Genomic DNA, 21,325 nt, shown 5'->3' with positions numbered 1-21,325 from the left:
CTGAGTTCCGGTGTATTTTCACTAGTTAGTTACCTTCACTAGTCCTATTTTGGAAGTTCGTCTTTTCGCTTCTCGACGACGTCTGATCCAACCACAACCTCTTCTCCATCTCTATCACCACTTTCAACCTTGCTCCTTTCCGTTTGTTATGGAACGTGATGCTAAGAATAGGATACCCCCAATACCCGTTTGCATTTGACTACCATGTTTGGACATACCTCCGTCAGGAGATATGGAAATCAATGCATATATAAAGTGCCGTGTACTCCGTCCCCTCGAGCATGCTGCTAATCACCCTTAGTTACTTATTCCATGCCATATTCGCTTCGGGGGTTTAATATGTTCCCCCTTCTCGAATCAAATCTCACCCCGGAGCCTTCGCGGAAGCAAGCAGCAGGCTCCGCCGGTGACATTGTTGAAGCCCAAGACCTCTCAAATGCAAGGGCGGCAGGGAAGCGGAGACGGTTTTAGTTACGCCCATGCAATATAATTACCGGCTAGGCTTACGGTGTACATGAGGCACAGCACGGTGACCCATATATCGCCTTACCCATTTCGGACCTAGGTATGCCCTTTATTCCCCCAGCTTTCTCCTTGTTAAAATACTCGCAAGTATTTCATTCTGCTCAAAAATTTTCTATATCCCCTAAGTCTTTCTCCCTCAGGAGCTAGTCCTTTTGTTCTATGCTATGAGAGCAGCCGGTGCTGATATCTCACGATGCAGTTTCCCTTCAAACTATTATTGCCTTTCCTTGTTGCGTGCTGTATATTTGTGCTTGTGACAAGCTCAAGTAGGCATCATGGTAGAGGCCATGCCAATCATCATCACCATCACCACCGGAGCGATCATACTATTGGCCTCGAAGATGGCACCGATACGCAGTTCAATTCTACCAACCCCCCAAATCGAAAGAACTATGGAAATACCTTAGCTCAATCCCCGGCCCCTCAAGTTGGCCAGACACTGGCCGCCTTTAGCTCCAGTACCTCGACTTCTAACGACTACACTTGTGGGCCTGGAAAGCCATGTGGCAACGGTGCGTGCTGGTAAGTAATCGTCATGGCTTCATTATATACCAATAATTATATCTCCCAGAAACTAACCGCTCGATTAGTGGAAAGGATGGGTGGTGTGGCTATAGTCCAAAGTATTGTGAAGAAGGATGTCAGTCAAACTGCGATGCTAAGGCAGAATGTGGTAAATATGCCGCAAAGCCCGGCGCGGAGTGTCCTCTTAAAGTTTGTTGCTCGTAAGTCTTCTACGCCCCTTCAATACACCCTAATCCCACGTACAGGGAGGCTAATTTGCTCAAAATTAATAGGGAGTTCGGATTTTGCGGTACAACGAAAGAATTTTGTCAACTTGGTTGCCAATCAAACTGCAAGCAGCCTAAGCCCAAAGTCGAACCCAGCAATGTCAGAAAAATCGTCATGGGATACTACGAGGGATGGAGCATGAACCGTCCGTGCGGTAAGATGGCACCCGAGGATATTCCTGTGCATTCTCTTACCCACTTGATATTTTCCTTCGCTTTCATTTCCCCCGGCACCTTCCGCATTGAAAATATGCCCGGCGTCCAGCCAAGTATGTTCGGGCGGGTTACAGATCTAAAAGCGAGAAATCCCAGCCTTAAAGTTATGATTGCTCTTGGTGTAAGTGACCCTGAACCACGTCCTTTAATGATTTTGCCATCTGACAGAGCGTCAAGGGTTGGACACACAATGACCCTGGCCCGTATCAAAAAGTATTCTCAGACTTAGCCTCGTCTCCAGGAAACCGCAAACTATTTATCAAAAATTTACTCGGTTTCATGACTGAGTATGGGTTCGATGGGGTCGACATAGACTGGGAATATCCTGGAGCGGAAGACAGGGGTGGTATTTCAAGCGATGGAGAGAATTTTACTACCTTGCTCAAAGAACTGAAAGCAGAGTTTGGAGATCAGTATCTTCTGACGTTCACTGCGCCGACATCTTACTGGTATCTTCGACACTTCGACATTAAGAAGAGCGCTGACGCCGCGGATTGGATCAACCTAATGTCTTATGATCTCCATGGAGTATGGGATCGTGATAACCCAATTGGAAACCAAGTTTTGGCTCATACCAATCTCACGGAAATCGATTTAGCCCTGGATTTATTTTGGAGAAATAATGTGAACCCGAATCAATTGGTTCTTGGTTTTGGATTTTACGGTCGTTCTTTCAACTTGGAGAGTTCAAGTTGCTGGAAACCTGGGTGTAATTTTGGGGCACCGGGCGACAAAGGGCCATGCACGGGTGAACCAGGAATTCTCTCCTACCAAGGTAAGCTACGATACCCACGAAACCGCATAATCGTCTGCTAATACCACCTTTTGCCTACGATCAGAGATCAAGGGTATCTTAGACTCCACGAAAGCGAAGGCCTATTTCGATGAGAGAGCAGCGGTTAAATATCTAACGCATGGTCAAAATACTTGGGTTTCGTAAGTAACACCTCTAAGTACTAATTGTTACCTTAGCATCTGTATTTGATCTGATTTCTAGTCACTAACATCTTACTAGGTTTGATGATCCTGAAACTATCGAGATGAAAGTCGACTTTGCCAGTAAAATGGGGCTTAAGGGCCTCATGAACTGGGCCATTGATCTTGACGAGCCCAAAGGAGAATTGATAAGAGCGCTCTCTGGTGGCGCAACCGATATCGACAATTCCCCACAACCCGTATTGGACGAGTCAGATGCAATCTCCCACTCAACGGATGATCCATCGAAGTGTTATATTACAGGTTGTAAGGACTCCTGTAAACGGGGCTATACAGCAGTGGGCCGTGGTAATACCGATATCGACGGCAAGAATAGATGTGATACCAAAGATCCACAGCAAGCACGTTATATTTGCTGTCCTTCATTCTCGGGTGTCACCGCTGACCAGTGTAGATGGGATGACAGCAGATCTAGCTCCCGCAAACAAGATTGCTCTGGAAAATGTGGTGTTGGTGAAATATTAATTGTGAATGATAGTTTTGGTTGGAAGGGCACAGTTCATGGTGGTGAATATGGTGACCAATGCTGGAGAGGTGCCAAAAGCTTTTGCTGCAAAGCTGGAAATATGAAACGATACCTGGATATTTGTACTTGGACAAAATGTGGCGGCAGCTGTCCTAGCGACAAGCCACATGCCTTGACAACAGATACAGGAGGCCCAAAGTCGGAAGACAAATGCTCAGGACTCGTTGCAGACCGGTCTAGAACCCTATGCTGCCCTAAGAAAGACTCGTTCAAAAATTGCAGGTGGGAGGCGGCGAAAGTTTGCTCAAGCACCTGCTCACCCGGGCAAATTACCCTTGATCTTGATTCGGATGGCGACTCCCCTGGAGCTCATTGTCATAATGGACGTGAGAAAGCCTTTTGCTGTGACCCTCCTGGTGGCCTTGATAGGCCATTCCCACCATTCAACCTGGAAAACCTGTTTCCAGAAGAACACCTCCCCCCAGCCGACGCAATTCCCAGGTATGATCTCCTCAGTTTCGGAGGATCCTATGAAGCAATTGGCAAGGAAGGTCCCAATGATAGCGGGGTGGGTTTCTTTTTGATTGCTGGGTCATCCGCAGCAGTTGCTTCTATGCGAAAGCGAGACAATCCTGGATTAACGTTCCTGGATTGCCCACCTGATGTACTTGAAAGGCCAAACCATGAAGAACAAGTTGCGCGTGTGATATGCATCAACCCGGATGTTCATGATTGTTTTGGTGTCCGCGAGAAAGGCGTTCATGGCACAATAATACAGATGCCCAACGAATGTGGTGGCCCATCCTGGTCTCGCGCCATATCCCTGACACCATCGAAAAATCAAGCGATTCCTATTGATATTTTAGACCAACACCCTACTTCCACCGTTTTTGACTTTGCGTTTAACTATAACCTTGGTTTAGTTAGACGGGATGCAGGCAAACTAAGCATCAGAATCGACTACTCCAACGTGGCGGGCTACTGGGATGCAGTTGTCAACAAGCCCCCTGGTAACGGGAAACGTGACCTCCAAACGCTTGTTAATCGCTTCTATGGTAGCTCAGATGAGTGGTACGCACGATTCAAAGATGTGTCACTTAACGCTGGCCACGGCGAAACATTTGATACCAAGTTTGACCAGTTGGTTTATCATAAGGGGCAGATGTGTACTTTCAATGAACAGGAAGTTGGCCAGTCGCTAACCATTGCAATGGAGGGAAAAACTAAGGGAGAAGCATTCTATGGCTTCTCCTTGATTGCAACATGGGACCCTTCCTCAACCGTTGAAGTCCACCAAGCGGCAGGCTTTTTCCGTGCGGAGGGCAACACTGACGTGACTTTTAAACTCGCTGGGTCCGGCACCCTTGACACAGCCCAAAGCTTACAAGGGTCAGTGCTCTCAAAGACTGTGGGACCATCTGCCATTTCCGGACATAGCCTTTTTAAAGGATGGGCTGTATTCAATCTATACCAGAAAGATACCATTAGCCTTGAAAGCCGAAATGGCCAAGCCGGAGCCGTTCCATTTAGCGGATACGCAGAATCACGATTAGAATCAGACTGGGGCCGTTTTAGTGTAAACTTCCCTATAGGCGCGGTTGGAATCCCTGATAAAGGCAGCAGCGAAGGGCAAAGGCGAGAAGACAAAATCAGCAGAAGCGATGATAACCAGCTTGACCTCGTCGCAACCTCTCCTGGGACGATAGAAATTAGCACTACCACACGCGTTGGCTTAGAAGTCCAAGTAGCTTTTTCAAAGCTCTATGGAGGTTCCGACTATAAGGACCTCCCTAACATGTCCATATCTCACAAATCGCTTGCAAAATTCACCATTGAGAATGAGCAATCCTCGACCTGTTTAACGACAAGCTTGGGGACTGAAATGAAAAGTCACCTTTCACATGGTAGTTATGTTGGCTGGAAGGACTCGGAGACTCGGTCTTATGTTCAAGCTCTGGCGAGAAGTGGCGTCAAGGAATGCTTCACAGGAACCGGTCACTCAGCCAAAATTCGCCGTAATGAGACCTCGCCGTATAGCAAAACGCCATATGCCGATTCTATACCCAAGCGCCAGATTGGAGACGAGCCGTTCGACCCGCTCGAAGGTATTCCAAAACCTGGTGACAACCTACGAGACAATGGGTGGAATGTTTTAAGTCCAATTATACGCTGCAACGGCTGCGGCTCCTGTACTTTGGAAATTTCCGGGCGTACTCCCTGCTGTGGCTGCTCATGTCTACTGTGCAAATACGGAGTTTCACTTTATCGAGACCCTTTCGAAGAGATCTTTCAGTCACAGTCTTTGATGAAACGCAATTACATCCCCACTCCTGCTACCGGTGATATTGCATCTAAAGTTGAGAAGCGAGCTACTCCAACGACTACAAGAGTTGGCCTTTCCCGCAAGTATATTAGAGCGTGCAATAAGGTTGCTAAGAGTGATCCCTACCCTTCATTCCCCGAGCCAAAGTCACCTAAAGATTTTGACAGCGATCGGTTTTCAGCGCTCGTCCCAAAATATTTCCATAATTCGTCGAGTTCGTGTACTAGTTGGGCAGTAGCAAAGCTGCCAACTAAGGATCAAGTGTGGAATAAAGAAGAAGGTGCCATCACGGAGCAAACCTATAATAGTAAGTATCCCATCTATTCATATTTTTGGTCTCCATGGTTCTATAATAGGCTACAAGGATCTAACCTATCTTATCTGTTTCTAGCTGAACACGTCCTAGAAGCTCAGACAGTTACGCGTTTCTTTAGCTATATACAAGATGACGCGCCAAACACAGTCGACTGTACTTGGATTAAGAGGTGGCTATTCCGCGTCAATGTGCTGCCAAACACATATGACTGCGTAGCGACTCATTTAGCAAAGGAACTTGGGTCCCGTGATCGTCAGGATAGGCTGACTGTCCTCGCAGAAGCCCCTAATTCCATTAAGGGAAGGCTCACATCTGATTACAAGACAACATCGAAATGGGACATCCTTGAAGCAGGCGATGAACAAATGACTTACATGAAAGAATTTGGGATGGTTTACGCATATATGAACCACCAAGAGGTGTGGGATGCATTTTGCGCCACGTACAACGGCATGCGTGACATTCTCGTGAGGTTCGACAACTGGTATAGCCTAAACCATCAGCCTATCAACCTAGCCGGCGATTGGAAAACTTTTAACAAAAAGGAACTAGACCGGCTGTCGAAAACGGGCCGAGAAACGGCACTATACTTCTATACCAGCCGCAAGGCGGTACCGGGTATTTGGAGAGCGTGGTGGTATCTGAGATGGTTCTCTATAACCACACCAGGGAGTCCATTCTATCAGCTTGGTTATATGTCGCTCAACAAAGCTTGTGCAAATCTACAGTAGATATCTTCTATAGAACGTATATAGACTGAGGAATTTAGCTATAAAAGGGTTAAGTGATGAAGCAAACAGGCTATAAATAGGAGACACTATGCAGAAATACATTCTTTGCTCTGGTCTGTTTTTATATAAAACTGCCTCCACATTGCCACGTAGAGTAGTTATGCCCTCGACACGGCGCGCTGCCACTTTGCCTGCCTAGTTAGTTAAGGAAAGGAGTGAAGAAGTCATCTATAAAAGTACGTAGAACCAAGAAGTACCCCGACACGAGCATCATCCAGACGGTAACTAGCAAGTCATAGAAGACTATTACCGTGGGTTGTTGACTCTTCAACTAAGGATGCCAATCTGCAAGGTGCTTCTTTAGCCATCCTCATCTTTATCTCATCACGTGAAGTCGCCATATATTATCCATCGTAACTTGTAAGTGATATGTAAATCGCAGACGGAGTAGAGAGGTAGTACATCCTCGCTTGCGCCTGCAGATACGATCTTGTCACTCGTCGCTTGCCAGTCCTCGTCGTACCGCGCTGCCACTTCACTCCCGTCTGTACACAATCCATGCAGGACAACAATGTAGACCGCTGCCATGGGCAAGAGGAAGCGCAGCCTGAGCCACTCCAGTACAACGTTAAGGATACGGATAACGGTAACAAATGGAAGGTTACCAAGGTAGTTATCCCTTCGATGCAAGCTTTTAGTTATACAGTTAACATCTGCCTCAGAAACTAGCGGCCTATGACGAAGATGCACGTCTCTGCGTTGACCATCTCGTTTCTCTACCCACCTGTAATAGCCGAGTAGGCGCAACGGGAATGTGTCTCGGAGGCCATCTTGCGTACCGCTGCGCACTTGACGCACGCGTCAAAGCTGCCGTCTGCTATTTTGCAACCGATATACACAGCCGTTCACTCGGAGAGGGTAAGAACGATGATAGTCTTCAAAGGTGTGGAGACATAAAGGGCGAATTGGTCATGGTAAGATGTTTCTCCTGAGTCTCTTATAGCAGGCATAGATGCTAATGTATGCTGTGCAGATATTCGGGAAAAATGACAACCATGTGCCAGCGCCTGGTCGAGATTTGATCCGTAACGCTTTGCATGAGAAAGGTGTTTACTTCAGCTTCTACGAGGCTGCCTGGGCACAACGTATGTCGTTTCTCATCCTCAATTGGCTTGTTCCCTAGCTAACTAGTTCAAAAGACGCCTTTATCAGAGACGAGCTGAGCAAGGGCCGCTATGACCTGGCGCTGACCAAGGTGTGTGCAGAGATGATGTTCGAAGTCTTCAACCGCACTCTCAAGGTCGAGCTAGGAGACACGGATGGAAAGAAGCTGGTAGTTGAAGACGTGTGCTAAGAATCGATTTGTATCAACCAAGTATCAACCAAGTACCAATAGGTAGCTAAACATAGGAGGTTTCTCAGCCGCAATATCAAGTCTCGCATTAGTCCCTGAGACTTGGAAAGCACTGCCGCTTTTATAACCTTGGGCTGTCGCACGAAAGACTGGTGCTGAGAGGTTGAACCAGGTTGAGACTAACCAGGCTGATTCCGCGACCACCAATAGACACTGCCAGTAACCGGGTCACCGCGCCACCAACTAACGGCGTGCTCATGTTGGGATAAAGGTCTCTCCACGAGTCCTTTCATACGTTGATATTTATATAGCAGTAATCGCCCTAGTAATGAGTAAACAGTGCTAGTAACGAGTATAAACAAAGGTCTATCAAACTGGACCTCAGCCCTGAGGTCTTATATAGTCACATGACATGATATCTAGATCCCTGGACGGCCTCAAGTCACCGGCGATAAAACACCAGACAGACAGAGGGAACGAGTAAACAAAAGACGACACGAGCTCCGGACAGGCGAATTCTCCTATGTTGGCTAGGCTGGCCCGGGTGAGTTCGCGTGTCCGATGCCCTGGCCCGGCGTGGTGCACCAGGCGTTTCAGGCCCCTCCCGTACATATATTAAAAGAGGTGGATAGATGGACCTGGACGCAGGGTGTTTCATGCATGCAAGCCCATCAACGGGTTCCCCGGCCTTCCCTTCTCTCCGCATCCTCCCTGCATCCAGCGCATCCCTTGTCTTCCTCCCTTTTCTCCTGCATCCATGCATCGGTCTTTTCTCTCTATATAATATCCTATATGGAACGTCCCTATATGTGATTATATAAGCTGTATGCAGGCCGTACCGTCGCGTATCATCCTTGTAGCGATCATACGCCGAGATGTGATGGCCCCCACTAACTACCCGAAGGAGAAGCGAAGAGATGGCTGGGACGCACGCTGGTTGGTCAGTCACTCCCCGTGCCCCTGGCTGAGCTAATCATGATACCTGATACTACCTTACCATACATGATACGCGTACCGCAAAGGTAACAAAGTTACGGCAAAAGACAAAGCGGCTGTTCCTTTCTTGGACCGCGATGTCTCTCCCTGGACTGAGATAGAGAGAAGTCGAGATAGAAGGGACAGCATCGACGTCGACGGCCATCTTTGTCTGCTACGGTGTATAAGACACTCGATGTGAGGTCCGCTGATCGATCGATCGAGCTAGTCTAAGCGTAATAGCCCGGAGCTTGCCTGTGGCGTTACAGAGTGGACTCTCTGCCTCCACCAGGCACAACTTCATCTGACATTTCCTTCTTGTCGACAGATTCCCAGCCCTGCCACACACTTCTTCACCCTCAACTCTTCTCTCTCCTCTCTCACTCTCGCCAGACCACGTCGGCGCTCTCTCAACCAGCTCAATCAGGCTGCCGGTAGCTTGATACACGCAGTACTCCATACGCACGACCTTGACTCGCCCGTCGCCCGCTCTCACCCCCGTCACACTTTCCAACGCCTGTCAAATCGACACATCTACCGTCGCACGCACTAGCTATCGAGACATCCGCTCCTCCAGCCTTAATTCGTATTCTTTTTTCTTTCTCTCGCTCTTTGGCACCATTGACAGCTCGCCGGCCGTCCGGTCGTTCGTCGTTGCGACTCGCTGGGGAGGGACCACACCGCCTGTGAGGTTGGAAGAATAGAAGGATTCCCACCATGGGGTCAACGCAGTTTGGCAAATTCCATGTACGGCCGGGAGACCTGCATATACCGATATCACAGGGACATGCGCTAACATGATGGACTGCAGAACTTTTGTCGAGACTCGACGCTTCCCGTATGCAATGTACGTTCAGTCCAGACACTTGCCGCCGGCCATCGACCATACCAGTACTGACACCGGTGATAGCTCTTCGTTAGGAACAACCAGCCGCCGAATAAGAAGTTCGATGGATGCGCCTTGACGGGAATCAATCTAAATGATGACCGAAATGTTGGGAACTTAGGTACGCATCTCGATCATCTAGTATCTGAATACCATACTTATATCCAATTAGGGTCTATTTTGCTCTGCTTTATTGCTATCTTCTCTTCGCTATTCTTAATATGGAGGTCGGAAAGAAAACGGGCTGCTGTTGGTCGAAGGTATGCTTCACTTCCATTTGACTTGCTAGAACTCTCTTGACTAACCGCCTACTAGGGAAATGCAATTGTTCTTGGTCGGGTTTATAATTATTTCGATTTGTGAGATCTTCTCAGTCGGCGCCTTCCCGCTTAGCGATTCAGTTAGAAAGGTATTGTTTACTCTACATGACGCCTCGAATATCTCACTAATCAATCTATAGGGATTTTCTGCAGCTCATCTTGGCGCTATTGCTGCGACTGCCTGGTTGCTCTTCCTCAATGCTGTTGTAGGCTTCCAGCTTATCGATGACGGCACTGCCATCTCCATTGGCCTGCTCGTCACCTCGGCCCTGGTTCTCTTCATTGGCACTGGATACATTGCCCTGGATACTGCTTTTAACTGGACTGGCCGCTTCCAAGCCAGCCATCGCGCACCCAACCAGAACATAGGCCTGTACATCCTGTACCTATTGTTCCCACTAATCTGCATAGTCGGGTTCTTCCTGTTCGAGACTTTCTTGGTCGTCAAGGTGCTCAAGGAGAAGAGACCCATGCGTAAGTCGTACCATCCATCCAGATCAAGAGAAATCGCCCTCTAACTTAGAGTAGTATACCTCACTATTGCCGGCTTGCTGTTTGCCATAAGTCAGGTATTCCAATTCGTCATCAGTCCACACCTCTGCAATGCCACGAGTGGTAAAATCAACGGTGCCTTCTTCGAAACGCTCTTCAACCTTGGCTCCGTAATGATGGTATGGGTTTTCTGGAGCAGTATCACCGAAGATGACTGGCCAATGCCCGTCGGCGGCGCATACAGCTGATCTTACTACGCACATGCATCCCTTTCACAACAATGAAAAGGGAAACTCCCGCGAATGCAAGAGGATGTTAAACAAGGCATTCCTCGAAGAAGAAAAACGTGCGAACGAAGAATGAGATATTTGCACATTTACGAGAGACGTGAAAGTAAAAGGCAAAAAAGGAAAAAAATCCTCGGTATTAGCGAATGTTTGATTTCCATTTTTTGTTTATTATATTATTCCCCATTTGCTGCGAAATGCTCCAAATGGCCCATACTCACCCCCATACCCTCGTTCACTCCTTATTTACCTCCCGCCACCACCCTATCTACCCATCTACTAATCGATATCCTAATTGATGGCCCAATTACCATCCCATATACCGGAATGTTAATGAATTAATTTCACATCGCCCACCCACCGCCTCTCTTTCATACTTAACTGCCATCCTATACCACAAACCCCACAACCATACCTTGTCCTACTCTACCAAATGTACTCTTGCTTTCGTCGTCATTTCCTGCTTGCTTTATGATACTCACTTTGGTTTATTGTACGTTTGACATCCCTATCATGTTCCTGCCATGTCTCCGTCAATGTGTTTTGCGTTTTTTGTCCTGATGATTTCCCTTTTCAACTGTTTTATTTATTTATTCTTCGTTTTCCCGACTTCATTTTCTCTTGGTTTGATCACTAGGTATGTACGTGTACCAGCTAGCATCGTATAGTACATAGAATAAACGGACTTATAAAGGTTGTTAATCCTCCATTCCTCCCTTCCCTACTGCGGCAGATGTTGTGCAGCTACTCCGTCTTCAATCTACCAAACACACCCATCCCCAGCCAGTACTTCCAATGGCACCAGGCAGGCCACATGCAGACAACTTCGATATTATTACCGGCCGGGTCGAAGACAAATGCTGCGTAGTAGAATCTAGTATATTGAGGCCTCACTCCGGGGCCACCATTCGACTTCCCGCCTTGCTTCAGGGCAGCTTCATAGAAGGCATGGACGAGTTCACGATCTACCAAATAAACGTTTAGACCTGCTATCGATCCTGCCTAGCTAATATCAACGCCAACTAGGAAAAATGTCCACTTACTGCCTGTACTAAAAGCGATATGAGTTGTTCCAAATACCGTTTCTTTGCTTGCAGTAGCTGTAACATCGCCTTCGCCTTCGCCTTCAGCTCTGGCATTGGCGCTGGCGCTGGCACTAGGTACGGCTGATGAAGCGATCCAGAACTCGGGACAGTACACTCCCATACCAACTACTTTTGGATGAGGACGGAGCTGCTCTTTGAATCCTAGCGGTGCTAACGCGCTTAGGTAGAAGGATACAGTCTCTTCGAACTTGTCGTCTGGGACCGTGAGGCCGACGTGTGAGAAGCCCATGTTGTGAGTGTGCTGTTAATTGGATAGAATGAACGCTGATAGGTGTAGCTGTTGGGGAGAGCCGTTTGAGCCTGAGGAAATCAGGGTTCACTTTATATACACTTCCAAACTAGGAGATGAACGATTATAGTATGGTATGGTTGCCTAGTCCATGGCTAAAAATAGCTTTTAGCTTGAATTGGCGTTTTGGTTCGATTGGCTGGGTGTAAAGTATATCTGGCGCCTGTAGCTGTTTATATTCAAAAACGAGCTTACAAGTTGACTCACGGCGTCGTATTTGAAGAAGGTTGATGTTGGTCTAGATGCAGGGGTGTAGAAGTAGGCGAAAGTATAGATATTCTCCTGGGTTTGACAATATGCGGAAATAGTTATTGTCCGGGATAGGGGAGTAAATATCTATATCCCATGCCATTATAATAAATGCAATCATATCAACGCCGAGACACTAGATAACCCCCTATAAATACATGAAAAGGTTGGCCGTATGGAGGTATCAGGAGTCCTTGAACATTTGAATATGAAGAAAGAACTGCATTCAAAGGGAAATGTATATGCTCCAGCCAGCCATCCGACCATTCAGGCGTAAAGATCATTCCATCATTAAAGTAGCAGCCGGGTCGGCCCAGCATGGATAGACATACCGACAAGTGAATACAAGCCGTATTTTGTGCATATATAAGCGTGTTGGATAACGCATATCTCTTATTATAGTCTAACCTTCACATCGACGCATGGGAGCGTCCATTCTCTGCGTCCTAGCAAACTTCGGAACCACTCAAGCCCAATACCTGTCCACTCGGGTTCCCCAGCACTCGACGGCCCGCCGGGTATGACACTGCGTTTGGCTTCTTCAAACGCCGCCCCGGCAAGAGCGGTGACGGTTGTGTTCACAGTATCAAAGACATATTCCGTCAGCTCGTGTGTAGAGTTCAAAGCCGGAGTAGCAGTGGCAGCAGTAGTTGCGTTGGCACATCCGGCTCCAGGCAGGTGAGCGAACCGAGGTGCAAACCAGTCCCCCTTGATATCAAAGAAGCAGCGGTCGGACCAGTGACATGACGAGATAAACAGGATTAGAAGCAGTGCGGAGCAGTATATACACGGTCGATGGAGGATATAGGTGAGGGTAACGAAGGAGAGGATGAACAGCGGGCTTGCATTGGTCGGAATGAAAAGGAGGGGAAGCCAGCTATCCACGGAAAGTCAGCTATCATGGGAACCAGGCGCACGTATCTCCAAGGGCTATATGCATACCTTCTGAGGCAGAACATGTCTGAAAGTCGCGGGCACCTTGGCCGGCGGGAAAGAGGGGTGTTTGTTTAAACAGGTAGAGGCTATGGAGGTTGACACATCTGACGTGACGGCACGTCCTTGGTTTCTGGCCTGAACGATACCTCAGGTCTTCTCACGTCCAGCACACACGATCCCCGACGGCAGAAGCGATCGTTATAGTCACTTGGCGGCCTTCACATCTTCTTCCTTCGTCATGTTTAGCAGCAAGAAAGGCCAAAAGTTCGAGTTGAAGTTGAAAAAGAACCGCGGAACAAGAACAAACAGGGCCAACACTGCAAACAAGACAAACAGTCCCGTCTTAGAACCTTCCAACCTCCAAATATTATTGTTTCCTTCGTCCTCTTCCTCTTCTTCTTCATCACCTCACCTTCACTTCTCGAACGTCCCCCCCCCGTTTAATTCACTTTCTTTGTCACCTGTTTCTCTTCTCTTGACTCGAATTGCATTTGCACGTTCACTTAGCCCGTTGGTAGCGCGTTCTCTTGTTCTCAGTTTCTTTCCACCTGGTTTTGGCTGGCAGCTTAAAACCGTTGATTGCTTCTCACCATGGCTGGCTCCGGTTCCCCTGCAGACTTACAAGCTCTGTTCGCGAGAATAAAACCTCGCCCTTCCCCAGGCGGGCACCCAACTGATAGCCAGCAGCATCTTCATCAGCAGCAGCATCAGCGCAGTGGGGCTTCGCCTGGTGTCATGTCGCCTACGCAGTTCAATTATGCCGCACCATACGCTTCGTCACCACTCTTCAGCCCTCCACCTCCGCCCAACCCTCCTCACCATGGTTCGGACGTGCTGAGCCCTAATTACTCCGGTACTCTGAGCGACCAGAACCAGCCACCAATGAGTTCTGATCGCACGAACTTGCTGAACTTGCTTAAGTTTAGCCAGCCTTCAAAGGGCCCAAGCTCCAATCCGCAAGCCGAGACGGGACTCCCATCCGGCACCCCAGTGCGTGTTGAAGCGAACAGTAACGGTAACTCTAACGGCGGTGGTCATCGCGGCGTTTCTGGCCAACGCAACATATCAGCCTCCGACATTATGGCGTCATTTCTTGGACGGCCAGCAGCAGGTCCCTCTATGGTCCCGGTGCCGTCGTCTACTGCTCCAGTTAGCCACAGCCCAGCCGAAAGGTCGGGCGCGTCACCTGCAGCCTCTGCAGACGCAACACAGGAAATGTTGTTGAGACTATTGAACCAGCCAACAGCTCAAAAGGCAAAGGGTGTTGACTTCGCTGTGCCTCCTCCACAGCCTGAATTTCCGGCCACTCCTCTGAGTCAAATGGACGGCAACGAGAGCCCAGCTCAGCTTTCCAAGTCATCTTCGGAGGAACGTAAAAGCTCCCCGGTTCGAACTTTTGGCGCTGCTAATTCAAGCGAGACTACTCAGTTTGATCCGTTGCAGCCAAAGGCTCCAATTAAGGGGACTATTTTCAGCCATGTCAACCCGTTCGAACATCTTGCCGCGGCATCCTCGAGAAATCGATCCCCGAATAGTCAACCTCATTCCGGCCGTGCCAGCCCGTCAGTTGGAGTTACCAAGGCCGCGAAAGAAAATCAGAAGGGTAGGAGTACTCCCGATGATTTGAAGCGCCCTGCCTCTCAGATTGCCTCTGAAGAAAACGGTGAGCATGTTGCTCACGTACAGCAAGCCACAGCAACTGCGGTCAAAGAGTCCACCAGCCAACAGAGTGGAGGAGCATCTCCTTCAGTGGGCCTCGAAGGTGCAGCAGTAGCTGACGCTGGGGCGAAGGCAGAGAAATCTGCACAAGGGTCTGGGAAGAAATTCAAATCCGAACACCCTGAGCCAGAAGATGATATTCCACAAGAAGTTTTAGATAACATCTCCAAGCAGATGCACAACGCCAAAGAGGTACTTGAAGGAGAGGGAGCCAAGGAATCTACCAATAAGGCGGTAGCCACAAGCAGCGATGATGCCACTGAGCCTACCAAAGAAGAGATTAAGAATGAGAATGTTGCAGAGAATTGGGAGACCGAGGCGGAGACCGACCGCGTTGTCCCTGTCTACAACTTCCCATTGAAGCCGTTCGTTTCGATTACGTGGAAAGCAAATTTGAAGCCAGTCGGCATTCGTGATGATGGAGTGATGGATATCGCTCGTCTGAAGAAAGGATTCGACCAGCTTGATCGTTCGCTCACCTCGGCAACGCCAGAGTACATCGTGTATGCTCTTGCTAAAAACGGCGGAGCACGTATCATTCGCCAGGACGATGGCCATGACAGACAAATATTCCGTTCAACCAATGATAGGATATTCAACGCATCCGTTTCTCAATCCCCACCCGGCTCCGCTATCAAAGAACAAGCATTCCTTGGTATCGGTGTGAGTGGCTCAGTTTACTGGACTACCATTTCCCGTGGCGATGACGACTATTTCGAAAAAGATACTCTTGAGACGCAGAGCTTGGTTTTCCCTCCTTTCCCGGCATCGGACGAGAATGCTTCTGGCGGCCAGTTGAAAACGCGCGCCAAACAAAGCTCTCGCCATCCTGAATTCTTCGCCATCGGACGTGGCAAGTCTATCCACATCGTTCGACCCCGCGTTGCTTTGGCTGAGTACGGTTTCACTTCACCGGGTAAGGTGGACACCGAGAAGTACTTTAAAGAGAAATCTATCAAGATCGCTACCGGAAAGGCTGGAAAAGATTTTGCTTTTAGTGGTGATGACACTGTCATTGCTTCACTTGACAAGACTGGCAGATTGAGATTCTGGGATATCCGCGACATCGACGACATGCTGGCTTCTAACAAATGCGATATCCGCATTCCGCTTCTGACTCTTGTTACTGGATCTCCTAATGAAAAGTGTTGGCCGACCTCTGTCGTTTTCATTGACAAACAGAGACCATACCTGAAAACCCAGGCTCTCAGATATATTCTAGTAGGTTTGAAACAAAACCATACTTTACAGCTCTGGGATCTTGGCCTTGGAAAGGCAGTTCAAGAATTGAACTTCCCTCATAGCAATGAGTCCGATGCTATCTGCAGTATCGCTTACCATGCAAGCTCCGGTATCATCGTCGTTGGCCACCCTACCAGGAACTCAATCTACTTCATTCATTTGTCCGCCCCTAGATATGCCCTTCCCCCAATGTCTCAGGGTGCATTTATTCAGGCCGTGACTAATAAGGATCCCGATTTGCCCAAGCCAGAATCCACTGCTTGCATGAGCGGCATTCGAGAACTTTCGTTCGGTTCACGCGGCCAATTGAGAAGTCTAGAACTTCTTCCATTGGCCAAATCATCGGGTCAGCGTGGAGCTGAGGAAGATAGCGGCCTATTTGAGTTATATGTCATGCATTCACGAGGAGTAACTTGTCTAAGCATCAAGAAACTCGACTTGGGTTGGAATATCGATAACAAGATCATTGAGTCTGTAGATGCCCTGGAAAAAGGATACATTGAAATCAAGGATCTCCAGCCCTTGCAGTCGACAGATGAGAGCAACCGAGGTGAGGAAGGAAGCGCCCCTTCCAAGAGCCCACGTCGTGAAGTGAAGGAAGTGAAGAAAGAAGCCGTGTCCGTTTCTACTGCGTCGGTGATCGAGTCTCCAAAGAAGAAGGTGACGGCGGAACCAGTGTCCACCACTACCCAGGCTCAGCAAGAACAGCCCTCAAACGAAAAGGTTGACAAGAAGAAGAAGAAGAAAGAGGCAGCAGCGAAACCCAAAGAAGCTGTGAAAGCACCTGAGGAACCCTCAGATGTTCCAGTCGCGTCGCCAGTCAAGCCCATTATTGTTCGGAAACAAACCCCAGCCGAATCACCACGCCCTCGACAGGTGGAGGCTGAAACTACGACTGAGTCGAGCTTCTCTATGGATTCCTTGTCGAAGGAGGTTCAGAAGATTGAGCAAAATTTGACGTCGATGTTCTCGACATCTCTCAATGGGGGACTAGATACGGTATATCGTCGTTTTGAAGATGACCGCCGTGCGCAGGATAAACTTGCAACAATCAGACAAGACGAATTGCTACGTTTGGTGTCCAAGACATTATCAGAGAACGTTGAGAAGGTTCTAGCCCATATTGTCTCTGAAAATGTCAAGCAATCCGTTCTTCCAGCCATTAAGGAGAGCACTGCATCGGCTCTGGATAAACACATCAACAGCGCTGTCAAGGCTGCTTTACCTGAAGCAATTTCTCAAACAATGCAAGCCCCTGCCACTGTCCGCGCAATGTCTGAGCTCATGTTGCCATCAATTGTGGGACGTGTTGAGAAGGGGATCTCAAATGCTGTTAGCAAGACGATAATCCCAGCATTCAAGGAAGAGCAAGCCCGTGCTGCTGAGAAGCTCACAAAGGAGGTTGAGCAGAAATTCGCTGGAAAGATGAAGCAGCTTGAAGACCAGCAAATCAAGGACAGTGTTAAGATTGATGAACTGACAACCCTGGTCCGGACCATGGCCGAGTCTGTTTCCACTATTGCACAGGCTCAGAATGGATTTGGCAATGAGATTCTGAAACTTCATCATCAATTATCTGCCAAGGTTGAACCGGAGCCATCGCGGGAACACAGCTTTTCTGAATCGAACGAAGCCAACGATACCCCATTATCTGTCGAAGACATCGAGCTTGCTGAAATCGCTCAGCTCATGACAGATGGAAAGTATGAGGAAGCATCCATTAAGGTAGGCCCCCACGCGATCCTTGCTACTCTTTAGTACTTCTGAAACTGACAATACCTTTTTTTATAGTGGCTTCAATCATCCCAGCAGGCTGAGCTCTTCACCAACCTGTTTGTTAACTTTAACCCTTCGTATCTAGCCACTTTGTCGCCACTTGTTGCCCTGTCAGTCAGTGCCGCAGTGACATCCTCTATGGAATCAAATGTCATGGATCGCTTGAACTGGCTTCAGCAAGTTCTTCGTACTGTCAACGTCACAGTAAGTGCTTCAACTTTAACTTGATAAGCGTAGTTATATTTGACTTTTACTAACATGATAACTAGGATCCTGCGATAAGCGAAGTTGCACCCCGAATTATGGATATCCTTATTCAGCGCCTCCAAGAATTATACAGGACTATCGCTGAAAGGTCACCTAACGATCCTCTTTTGCACCGAATCCCACCAATTACCCAATGGGCGATTGCTCTGAAAAGAACATAGCAAGCGAGTCGAGTATGACGCACCAAAAACGCAACAATGAAATTTCGATATACTCTTTCTTAATTTTCCTGCTCCTCGGTTTTTGGCGATGATGATCATTTCTTGACACGATATTCCGCTGCGACACGTTTACGGTACTATGGCCTGATATACGACTGAAGAATGGAATATTTCTACAAAAATCGACTCTTTTGGGATTGAGATGTACGCTGGAGATTACGACCCATCTAATTCTAACGGAGACAAAAATTTCTTATTATCTTTCGGCTGTATTTGGGACTGGGGAAATTCTTTTTTCCTTGGCTTGAAATGGATAATATTCTCCTTTCTATCCCATTCTAATTTTGTGTTATTCATTATTCATGGTTTCATTTCTTCCTTTTTGTAAAAAAATGCTCAAAAAAATGGTTTTGTTTCTTATTCCACCATGTTTTAACAACCCTTGATTATTTTGTTCCTTGTATCGATATATTTGTATTCAATATGGGGTCCTCCTCGCTTTACTCGGTGGTGGAACTAATAAGCCTGTGTATCATTTATTATGCCAACTTTCTCGAGTGTCACGTCCTTCATAACCGATCCTAACCCTTAACTGTCTAACCATCACGGATACACCAGGGTATATACATATTCAAAAAGCACTCATTCATGAGCCCGTGGGCTTTGTGCGAGAACAGTTCAGGCATTGAACTCCTCCCCAGCCTTGTCTCCCCCCACTTCAGATTCGGTAAACTCAAATCCGATCGCTCGCCAGTTCAGCTCTTCTCTCCAATGAAGCCCATATCCATGCACAGCGTCCAGTGAATTGCCCTCTCCTGACCTGCGCATCCCAGATTGAAGAACCGTCACGCTTCGAAAGCGGGAAAGGAGCATACCCATAGAGCAGCATATACACGGTTCATGCGTAACGTATAGATCCAGTGCGGTGCATAGATAGCCGCCTTTAGAAGACTTTAGGAGGTTAGGGAGCTGAAAGAAGTGCGATTCCAGGGACGTTGGTGATAGAGGCGCCGACTCTACTTCCGAAGGTGTAGATGATTCAGGTTCGGAGGTCACCGGATTGTTTAGTGCTATTCTTTTTCGTGATACCATCGATATCCCCCGCATAACTGCATGGCTTTCCGGCCCGCCTTCATCGTCTGCATCAGGTTCCTTTTTTTCTTGTGTAGCCCCCTCTGCATGTTTCTCCAACGAAGCTTTCCACCACCTCGTATCGCCTGCCACTGCAACCACAGAATTCAAAAGCTCATCAGTGTCATCTGATTTTCCCGTCAACAGCTCAGGGTCAACGATAACAGCTCCCACACCCCGGCCCCGGCCGGATCGTAATGTTTCACCTGCCACCTCCCTGGCTAAAGCGAGGAAATAGCCTGCCCGCGGAGAAATAGATGCCTTTGCTCGGATGAGTTGGACTTGTGGCGGCGCATGGATTGCAGATCGTGCAGCAGGGTTATAGACTGTTGACCACTTTGTACGAGACCACTCTTGAGCTTCAGCTATAGTTGTAGGCGGTTTTGTGGAGATTACTGTTTTTTGAATCCGAATGATAGGCTGCAGGGGTTCTGGTGGCGGGTTGGTGGTGTCTGCCTCGATGGGTGTTTTAGGTGCATACGGTGCGAGTAATGTCTGTATTTCTGAGATTTCAGGGAGAGGCGGAGGAATGAGAACATGAATTGATGCAGCTGGTTTACTCGGTGAACCTTGCCTCTGCTGGCTCTCCTCTAGCTCCCTTTTTAACGGCTCTGGTAGGTGTTCTGGCCGTAGTAGTCGACGCAAGTGAGATAGACTGAGCTCAGGGTTTCGAGGGTAGTTGGTCTCCAGTAGCTTCACAACTACATTGGATAACTTTATGTCTATCTCTGCGACATATGCTTCTTCTGTGACAATGTTAGAGCCATGCGTCACTCTCTCTGTGAGCATATGACCTGTATTTCATACCAAAGGAATTAACTGGTCGCAGCTCCTGGACGGATGGCAGCGTCACCAATTCGCCCTGCAAGGGCGCAATACCCTTCAACCTCTCCGGTACCGCCATGGTACTGGCGTAGAAGCCGGGCTGGAAAAGATGTGGCTGTATATTTAGTTAGCCTTGCGTATTAACAGGGTCATCGTGGAGGGGGGAATAAATGACTCTCTACCTTCAGACGAAAAGCTAGCCGCGACAGAATAGAACAGTTTCGCACAGTGGCATGTTGCAGTCTATGTACCGTCCCCGTCACTGCCATCAACACGCCATCAGGACAGATATATAAAAAACCCCGTCGAGTGCTCTATACAACTGGTGACGATGCTGAACTTGCGATGAAGTCGAAATTTGCGCCAAGCCGGGTTTGCCCTAAGCCCAAGCCCTAAAAGTGGAAAACGGGAAAAGGGCGATCTTCCGCTATAGATAAAGGGGTAGATTTATGGAGTAAATCGGGGTCTCAAATGTTCTGATATAGTCCATGACCCTTGGATAATATGTGTGGCCTCTTTAGATCATTTTTAATAGGGATCTAGTTCTAACACTGGATAGTTATTAACCGCTACATACGGGAATTTCCTGCATAGAACATGCATTCCAGTACGGATTATACTCACGTATTGAGCCTGGCCTCTTCACGACTCGATATAATCTACGGAGTACGATAGTAGAAAATGGAACCTTGGGAATAAGTAAACTGATCGTTCTAGCACCATATATAAGTCTCACTATGTGCCAAATATGGAACAACAGAAGGACCATGATATCTAAAAACCGTTACTATAAAGCACGTCTATTTAAATAAAAACTTACTAGAGCTTTCTAATGAAAATTTACCCCTATCAAGAGCTACGGAGTATATCGGCACCTTAATAGGCTAAATATCGGGCCAAAGGATAGCTAAAGGATAGACCAGACAGTAGGCCAACAAGGATTCGA

The 21,325-nt window shown here is 48.0% G+C and overlaps 5 protein-coding genes across 5 annotated transcripts; 2 read left to right on the top strand and 3 right to left on the bottom strand.

Annotated features, from left to right (window-relative positions):
- Positions 1–9,410: 9,410 nt before the first annotated feature.
- On the top strand, positions 9,411–10,639 carry GIQ15_02851 (uncharacterized protein; the record flags this gene model as incomplete). Its single annotated transcript, XM_033550268.1, has 7 exons — positions 9,411–9,440; positions 9,505–9,540; positions 9,604–9,700; positions 9,752–9,839; positions 9,895–9,988; positions 10,040–10,373; positions 10,428–10,639. 7 exons carry the CDS (start codon positions 9,411–9,413, stop codon positions 10,637–10,639), a joined length of 891 nt encoding a protein of 296 aa, XP_033407429.1.
- A 737-nt stretch (positions 10,640–11,376) lies between these two features.
- GIQ15_02850 (glyoxalase family protein) lies at positions 11,377–12,013 on the bottom strand (the record flags this gene model as incomplete). Its single annotated transcript, XM_033550267.1, has 3 exons — positions 11,377–11,402; positions 11,452–11,643; positions 11,722–12,013. The coding sequence occupies 3 exons, from the start codon at positions 12,011–12,013 to the stop codon at positions 11,377–11,379; spliced, it is 510 nt and encodes a 169-aa protein (XP_033407428.1).
- A 705-nt stretch (positions 12,014–12,718) lies between these two features.
- Positions 12,719–13,281, bottom strand: GIQ15_02849 (uncharacterized protein; the record flags this gene model as incomplete). The annotated part of the gene is made up of 2 exons (XM_033550266.1): positions 12,719–13,199; positions 13,265–13,281. 2 exons carry the CDS (start codon positions 13,279–13,281, stop codon positions 12,719–12,721), a joined length of 498 nt encoding a protein of 165 aa, XP_033407427.1.
- A 568-nt stretch (positions 13,282–13,849) lies between these two features.
- GIQ15_02848 (uncharacterized protein) lies at positions 13,850–18,423 on the top strand (the record flags this gene model as incomplete). The annotated part of the gene is made up of 3 exons (XM_033550265.1): positions 13,850–17,944; positions 18,011–18,199; positions 18,265–18,423. 3 exons carry the CDS (start codon positions 13,850–13,852, stop codon positions 18,421–18,423), a joined length of 4,443 nt encoding a protein of 1,480 aa, XP_033407426.1.
- A 678-nt stretch (positions 18,424–19,101) lies between these two features.
- Positions 19,102–20,458, bottom strand: GIQ15_02847 (uncharacterized protein; the record flags this gene model as incomplete). The annotated part of the gene is made up of 2 exons (XM_033550264.1): positions 19,102–20,300; positions 20,362–20,458. The coding sequence occupies 2 exons, from the start codon at positions 20,456–20,458 to the stop codon at positions 19,102–19,104; spliced, it is 1,296 nt and encodes a 431-aa protein (XP_033407425.1).
- Between the last annotated feature and the right edge of the window lie 867 nt (positions 20,459–21,325).

This window comes from Arthroderma uncinatum (assembly GCF_011692745.1).
Source record: "Arthroderma uncinatum strain CBS 119779 chromosome Unknown scaffold2, whole genome shotgun sequence".
Classification (NCBI taxonomy): Eukaryota; Fungi; Ascomycota; class Eurotiomycetes; order Onygenales; family Arthrodermataceae; genus Arthroderma; species Arthroderma uncinatum.
The sequence above is the reverse complement of the archived record's forward strand: the minus strand, read 5'-3'. Positions and strand labels throughout refer to the sequence as shown.